Source organism: Hemicordylus capensis, chromosome 2 (assembly GCF_027244095.1).
Source record: "Hemicordylus capensis ecotype Gifberg chromosome 2, rHemCap1.1.pri, whole genome shotgun sequence".
NCBI lineage: Eukaryota > Metazoa > Chordata > Lepidosauria > Squamata > Cordylidae > Hemicordylus > Hemicordylus capensis.
In genome coordinates this window covers 165,994,668-166,003,261 of record NC_069658.1, presented here as the reverse complement: position 1 = coordinate 166,003,261, position 8,594 = coordinate 165,994,668, and the positions used below count along the sequence as shown (strand labels likewise).

At 42.0% G+C, this 8,594-nt stretch overlaps 1 protein-coding gene across 1 annotated transcript; it reads left to right on the top strand.

Annotated features, from left to right (window-relative positions):
- The first annotated feature begins 5,627 nt into the window (after positions 1 to 5,627).
- On the top strand, positions 5,628 to 6,596 carry LOC128343707 (olfactory receptor 10T2-like). Its single transcript, XM_053293144.1, has one exon. It carries the CDS (start codon positions 5,628 to 5,630, stop codon positions 6,594 to 6,596), a length of 969 nt encoding a protein of 322 aa, XP_053149119.1.
- Positions 6,597 to 8,594: the final 1,998 nt, after the last annotated feature.

The following is an 8,594-nucleotide window of genomic DNA, read 5'->3' as shown; positions in this document are numbered from 1 at the left end:
CCAACTTTTGTATCCCTAGGTGCTCCACAATTGTGGATATGGGCTGGTTTTGGTCCCATTATACTCTATGAGAAAATAATTGAAAATATTTCAAATATTCATAAAAATTGTAGGACATAAACAGCAAGGGGAGCAGTCTCGCAGCAACTAACAACCCACCAAAACAGCAACTTTTTCACACCGTATATACGATGTCCTAGCTCTATATTGCAGGCATTAGATTCTGAACAAGGCATTGGAAATGTGAATGGTACCCTGCTGTCCGCATAGGGACTGCAGTGTCACGACACAGGAAGTGTGGAAGCACACTTCCGAGATATATCCTGACCCTCTTGTAGGGTCTAGTCTGGAAAGTGCTCAGAAGCACACAGTAAAAAGGAATCTGTCCCTCCCAACACAGATCACACGTTTCAAAAACAGTCCAAAAATGGCCAAAAAGGAATCACTGATGCAGAATGCACTGCCAGCCACAGTGGAGTAACATCACTGGCACAAGTTGCTCTCTCACACACAATTATGTTTGCTTACTTCCTAGCACTGCAGCAGCTGCCACAGCAGCACCTTTACCAGCAAGCATAGCCAAATGCTCAACTAAAGCAACTTCAGACACACTTTTTGTTGGAAGTGAAGGACTTTGCGCTGTCTCTTGTCTCAGTGACATAGGAGGACAGACTAGTGAGTCAGAGGGCTAGAGGGTCAAGATATTGATCATCCCTTCTCTACTGTTCTGACACTATCCCTTTGGAATGTAGATTGCTAATCTCAGGGTCACTTCCTCTCTCTCTTCTCTTCCTGTCCTTCTACCTTGCAACATGCAAGCAAGCTCCTCTCCCTGCACCATGTGTGCAGAGAAGATGCAAAATCCATCTGCATCCAGCTAGCTAGCTAGATTAGAGATCCTAACTCCTCACTTTCCTATCCAGAATGGAGTTCTCTAATAAATGCCATATATATTGATTTGAAACTATGAACTGGCTCCAAGTTACTTTACTCTCAGCATACACCTAACTAAACGCCTAACTAAATCCGCTGTGTTGTGCCTCTGTGCACTCTGCTATAATGAAAAGGGGATTCTCTTACCAGAGAGAATTCCCAACATGTTTGGCCGAGTACAACTTGCAATGCAGATTGCAGAGGAGACCAGAACAATGGGTGAAGCACAAGTTAGTCTCAAGGCCAGACATGGAGCTCATCACAGCAATCACCAAGAAATATCTCTCTCTCTCTCTCTCTCTCTCTCTCTCTCTCTCTCTCTCTCACACACACACACACACACACACACAAACACACCCCTCTGCCACTGTCAATTTCTTGCCACAACACCATCTCTCACAAACAAAACAAGCCACAACTCAAGGAAGGAAGGCACCCATGTTCTGCCTTTGTCAATCTGAGAGTCAGCAAAACCAGATAGTTATAGCAGCAAAAGTACAGCAACAGCATATTATACTTGGTGCTGAGAAAACTGTGGAGATAACATAGAGCCTGGACACCATGTTGAGCTGAAACAGAAACTAACTTTAATCTTCCCTTTCCAAACCTTCCCTTTCTCCACACAGAGTGTCATTTAGTTGTCCTGAAATATATACAACTATTATCACAAAACCCACAAAATCAACCTTCCTTAATTCCTTCCTCTCTTCCAGATCTATCCTCTTCAAGAGAGGCACACATGTCTCTCTCTGCCCCCCCAGTCCCTTTGAATACATTTTGAAACTCCCACTTTTTGTGTACCTGCCCCCCCCTCCCCAGCCAATGGGGGCACAGTTGCCTATGACAACACTTGATTTGTATGATAACAAGCCAACCAAGAAGCAAGGAGATCACAAGCCAATCAGAAGCCAGTGCCAGAAAACCAATCAGCAAGGGGAAAACTGGCCTCCAAAATGGCACTCGGAACATCAAAACAGGATCCCATTAATACTCTTTTGTCTCCATCATTCTCTGGTATTCATATGCTTACAATCAGTAATCCATGTCTGAATACAGGAGGAATTATTGTTTTCCAGTTCCTTAGAGTGAGCCTTTTGGTCACTTGAAGGTAATGATTCATATATAACTGCTGCTCACATGGCGGTTCCAATGCAATGAGGCTGTTCCCACAAGCAGACAAGAGCAGGCTAAGGCAGTCAAGCCCACTCTTGGCTGCTTGCGAGAAGTAGCAGGAGGCAAGCAGCTGTGGGTTCCACTACCAGGGCAAACCTGCCTGCAAAGCCCGCACCTAAAATATCCCTTAGCCCCCTCTTTTTCCGATTGCCTGCCAGTCGCAGCTGCAAGCAGACTGCAGGATACCCACAATGCACCAGGCACTCGCATGGTGCATTATGGGAGTTTGGGGGAGGGGAACAATGCATTCCAGCCCCCAGCCCTCCACACTGCCAGAGGTAGTGGAGAATCTGCGCACCCAGTGCCCTCTGTGGATCGTCAGCGGGGAAGGCCAGGGAACAAAACCTTCCTCCCCACCCACCCGCGAAGCCCTTCTCACAGATCGCGAGAAAGGGCTCGATATCTTTATTGTGGTCAGCAACCAATAGCTGATATATAAAACTTAAAACAAATTAAAATCAAGATAACTAGTTAAAAAAAAGGGGGGGAGCAGTTCTTACTCTGATGACCAATTCTACAAATTTGATGATGAATTCTACAAATAACAACACAAAATTGTGCAACCTTACACGTTATTTCAGTGTTCTGATCAGACAAAACCAGGAAATATAAAATTCGTCAGACCAACCAAGTAACTTTTCAATTAATGGGGTTATTAATTCTCTCCAAGAATCCGGATATATCTGATTCTCAGAGAGAATTAATAACCCCATTAATTGAAAAGTTAATGTAAGGGACGCAATTCCATCTCATTGTCAGTTTATTTCGCTGATCCCAACCACCTCTCACTATGCTCTGAAATCCTGGCAATGTCATTTTGTCTGTCTCTGTCTGTCAGCCGCTGCTTCACTGTGATCTTTAACTTCTCCAGTTCTTCTTTGGCTTGAAGTAATGAGCCCATCCCAATAACATTAAATTCCTTAACCATGATGTTCTTCCATGATGAATTAAATCCATCTTTTAAAACTAAAGCTGCCACCCCTCCCAGCTGTGCAATCTCAATTTCAGCCAATACTGATCATCATTCAGGTCTCAATTTTACATAAGCCTGTGTCTAACCATAGATTTCATTGGATTTTAATGATTGTTTGGAAAGTGTGGATCTGCAGAGCATCAAATAAATTTGTTTTATTTGCTGGATATCCTTGGTGAGTGATATCAGACTGGAGAGAGACTGCCTCTGGAATTCATAAGTACCTGGGGTTTACTAGTATGGCAGTTCCAAGAAGCAGCCCAATATTCCTCAAAGTCTGTTTTGAATACTTAATTACCTCTTGCCAAAATAGTGTCACAACTGGATAATATGAATGGGACATATGTCAAAGAAGTCATCACTCCATTGCAATGCCATCTGGGATCTGAAATGATCAAACTTATGTACTTTAATGACATTTTTGTTGTTATAGGCCTTAATCTAATGTTCAGAATTTGTTTTTAAAAACCAACACCTGAATGGTAAGGCATGTTTCCATTGACTGCACAATTATGTCCTGCAATTTTATGCAAAACAATTTTATGTTCATTAATATGAACATTTTGTAGTTCATCTAAAGCAGGGGTGCACAACTCAGGCCTCCTTGCAGATGTTGCACTACATCTTCCATAATCCCTGACTGTTGGCCACTGTGGATGATGGGAGTTGTAATCCAAAAACAGATGAGGGGCTGCAGTTGTGCAGTCCTGATCTAAAGGAACAGCCTGGCTAGAGCTGTTCTGATAGATGAAGGTCTGATAGATTGTCTTTTTGCTGAAACACTGGGCAGACTCACATATAGTCACAAATTCAGGCACTGAACATGGACATGTGCAACATCTTTGAGCCAACAAAGGGCATATACATATGCTGACGTTCAGAATTTACTGCATTAAATGTATCTCTCATTTCTCGGGTTGTGCAGGTCTGTGCTACATAACATATTAAAGAATGTGCTTAAGTCTTTCAAATGAAATTAATGAGGCCTTAGAAACTGAACTTAATTGTTTTGATTAGAATGTGGAACAAATTTTGATCTTGGCTTGTTTTTTCGGGTGTTTCTATAATTACCTTCACCTAGGTATGGTTTTTGCTGCTTTCTTGGAACTGAATCACCATTTCCAACAATGCACTTGAGATGGTTTTCCCACAGGGTGTCAATACAATAAACGTATATAATATCCTTTATCAAAGAACAGTTTCTTTTAAACTCATCCAAGAGGGCATCTTCAGACTTCCGCCAAAAGTGTCTTCTGAACTTTTCATTCATGTTTTTCTCTTTCACTCCTTTTCCCTCTCTTATGGATTCTTGTTTTTATGAATTCTTTTGATATAGTTCTTCCTCTGTATTAGAAAATAAGGAACATCATTACTAAACATCTAGTAGGTGTTATGTTGTTGAATGGTGTTATGATTATTTTGGAAAGGTGGTTTTTAAGAAGGAAGGAATAGCTGCTCAGGTGCTACGGTAAACTCTTATAATTAAAATAATTTGCATTCAGTGGCAGTAGTTGATATTTCAAATATAGACATATATAATCTATGCATTCAGTAACTGTTTGCTTGTAGTTTTGTGATCTGTTATTTTTTTAATTTTGATTTTGAAATTGCACAGGTTTTGAAATATGCACACACAAAAGATGTTGAAATGTGCACACAAAATCTCACAAATTTTGAAATATGAAATGCAGGAAGTTGTAGACATACCACTCTTTCTGTTTTCTCCTGTAACAATATCCGAACCCAGTTGACAAATGTCTAAAATATGCCGTGTGACATAATTCCTGATATTTACCAGAAAATGCCATGGCCAAGCTTTTCTCTTTAGCTAATGATCTTTTTAAAATCCTCTCTCCATCATTTGTGTTGGCATTTACTTAGACATGCTAGCAAATGTCCAATACAAGCTCCATTAAACAGCCATATGTCCCCTTTTTTTCCTCTTTAACTGAGGGGTGTAGCTATAATGGTACGGATGTGTTCAAAGAACCCAGCGGCCCCAGATCCTGAGAGCCCCCAGCTCCACCCCTCCCGATTTTCTTCATTATTTATTCTGAGGGGCCACCGGGGAGACATGCGAACACGGGCCCCCTCTCCCCTAGCTATGCCCCTGCATTGAGCATTGGTGTGCTTTTCAGCTTGGGATATGATAGAGGGGTGGTGGGGCTGTGTAGAAAAACGTAGTGAGTAGCAATGAGAGATACCTTTGGCCCAGGCACAGAGTATACAGAGGTGGTAGGTTTTGGATTGCCTCTGTTGCCAGCCATCATCCCTGCACCATCTGGTACTGAGATTCAGCCTGTTCATGGTTGTGGGAATAAGTATCTCTGGGAGACAAGGATGAGCTGAGCTGAGCAGAGGAGGGAGAAGCATGGAGCACAGAGCAGGGTATTCTTCTAGGGTACCCAAATATCTAATTGTCCTGGAGATTTCCTGAAGGAAGCTGTATGCATATGCTAATTTGTTTTTAGATGAAATGTGTAGCCAAGTTCCTGTTCCTCCTCTTGAAATGCTAATGATTCATTTATAGACCCAAGGCCTTGAACCAATGAAGAGAAGAAACGAAACTGAAGTTACAGAATTTGTCCTGACTGGATTTTCAAACTTCCCAGACTTGCAGTTGGTGCTGTTTGTTGTATTTTCCCTCATGTATTTGGCATCTCTTTCTGGAAATGTTATAATTATGGCTATAATCTGGCTGAATCACAGTTTGCACATTCCCATGTATTTCTTCCTCTCACTCTTGTCCTTCTCAGAAAGCTGCTACACATTTGTCATTGTCCCCAACATGCTGGTAACTCTTCTCTTGGGAAGGAAGACGATCTCTTTTGCTGGATGTGTGACACAAATGTTTTTCTTCATCGGCATTGCGTGCACTAACTGCCTAATCCTCATTGGGATGGGATATGACCGCTATGTGGCCGTGTGCCACCCCTTGCATTATCATCTTATGATGAACAGGAGAGTTTGTTTGCAGTTGGGAGCTTCTTTGGCAGTGAGTGGCTTCTTTTTCTCATTTATTGAGACATACCTTGTATTCCACTTGCCCTTCTATGGAAGAAACAGAATTGACCACTACTTCTGTGATGTTGCACCTGTGGTCAAGTTGGCTTGCCCTCCTGATCAGAACACTGAAGCTGTGATTTTAGCACTCTGTACAATATTTATCCTTGGCTCCTTTCTCTCTGTCATCCTTTCTTATTTTTTCATCTTTGTCACTGTCCTAAGAATTCCCTCTGCAGAGGGGAAGCGCAAAGCATTTTCTACCTGTACCTCCCACCTTATTGTTGTGATTGTGCACTTTGGATGTGCTTCTGCCACCTACTTAAGGCCAATCTCCAGTTACATCCCTGGAAAAGACATCATGGTGTCTATCATGTACACACTAGTAACTCCACTTTTGAATCCCATTGTCTACAGTCTTAGAAATAAAGACATCCAAACTGCTCTCAGAAAACTCCTTATCAAAGAAATCCTCAACTGGAGAACAGGAAGAACTCATGCTCTTGTGTTGTGAATTTATAAAGGAGCATGAGGAGTCAGGGACATAGCAGAACAAGGGTACCAACGAAAAGTAACAACCACAACCAAGAGCCAGTTCAGCTGAACAGCCTCTGCTTCATGTGACAAGGATGGAGTCATGGTGAGAACTTGCACACCCAGACATCATTAAAAGACATGCCAATGCAATCTCAGCACATCCTTTAATCACATGTGAGGGGTGTTCATCAGAATCGACCTGTTTAAATAGGGTTTTGGAGCTAAATAGGGGTGTTTTTTTAGAGAGGATACACATGTGATTAGAGGACATAAGATCACCTTTTGTTTTTGTTTGTTTGTTTGCATTTCTATCCCACTCTTCCTTCAAGGACCCTAGAGTACATAACCAGTACATGGTTGGTTCTGAAGGTATATCCTTCAGTGATGTGGGGCTGGGTGTGTTCTCACCACAGCCCCATCCTCCTTGTATGTAAAGGAGGATGTTCAGCTGAATCAGCTCCAAGGGTTTCTGGCATAGGCTTTCTTTTCTTTGCAAGATGCTGAATGTAAGAGAGATTCCTTGGGTTTGAAAAAGCTTTTACATAGTAAACGTTTTACATAGTATGATGTGACTGCTGAAACTGCTTTTGAATGCATTCTCAGTAGTAATGGAGGATGTTCTGCTCCCAACTATAAGTATCAAAAACTACAGAAGCACTTGTGATATTTTTGGAAATGTATTTTTAAGAAGTATTCAACAAAACTATTAGTAATTTTGTCATAGTCATTTCAATTTTTAGTTTCTCATTTCAAGCTTAATTTGTTTATATTACTTGATATGAGTACATATTACTTAATATATTACTTAATATTTGTTCATATTAATTACTTGTTTTATTCATATTACTTAAGGGTGGGCCACTACGTCTGGTGCCACATAGTGTATATTTTAGTCCAGTTTGTATTCCTTTCTTGTAGGTTGTGCTACCTCTTTCCTGAGTTTTAAAGTCTCTTATTTTTGTGGATGAACCTATGTAGGTTATTTTTCATTTTTTCCTTTCAAGTACTGTTTGTCACTGATTAATTAGATGCTTCCAACAAGATTTCATGCTGTTCTTTAAAGAGCCACCCAATTTGAAATCTCGCATTGCATTTACTAGCCACTAGATGTCACTGATGCTCTCTATACAGCAGAAATTCTACAGAGAGAAAAGTTAGACCAACAGAAGTGCAATTTTTCAGAATTGAGGACTCTATTGAAGTTTGCAGTGGCATTCAAATGTGTGAGAGAGACATCAAAGAAAGCTATAATCCCAGGGACATGGATACAATCCAGCCAAAGTTAAATATTTCTGTAGAATATTCAAAATGATGTGTGGGGGTGGGGCAGGCAGAGAGGGTTTGGTATAAGATGCTGCCTTGGGTGTTGCCTACTATGAACTATGAACTCTATGAACTATGAAGTAGGTGTTGCCTACTATGAACTATGAACTCCGCCCCAAAGAACTCCCCCAAAGGGGAGAAAGGTTAAAAAAAGGTTTTTTCCACTTTTAAAAAAATCACGAACCCCCTGAACTGTCAGGGTTCGGTCCAATGTTGGACCGAATTGCTGGGGGATTCGGTTCAACCCCAAACCATCAAACGGAACTGGTTCAGGGTTGAACCTGTTTGCACATCCCTACTAGTTGGCCCTTCCCCTCTGCAGAGACCCTGGGGGGATGATGGAGAAAAAGGAAATGGAGTCCTGTAAGGCAGCCCCTTTAAGGACTAACAGGCAGAATACAGGAGGACGGGAATGGAAGGAAGGGGAGGGGCTAAGAGGGGTGGCGGCTGACCCTGGGAACAGCTATAATGGGCTTGAAGCCAGTGATGAGGAAGCCAGGGGAGATGGAGGGTGGCTTCCTGTATGGGCTCCCGGGGAAGAGCAAGGCCTTTCCTCTCCCTGGCAGATGGAGGAGAAACAGGGTGCTTGGAGCCCCCTCCCCATCCCTCTGAGGCCTGGATGCCCAGGGATGGTGATGCTAGTGAGGAGGAA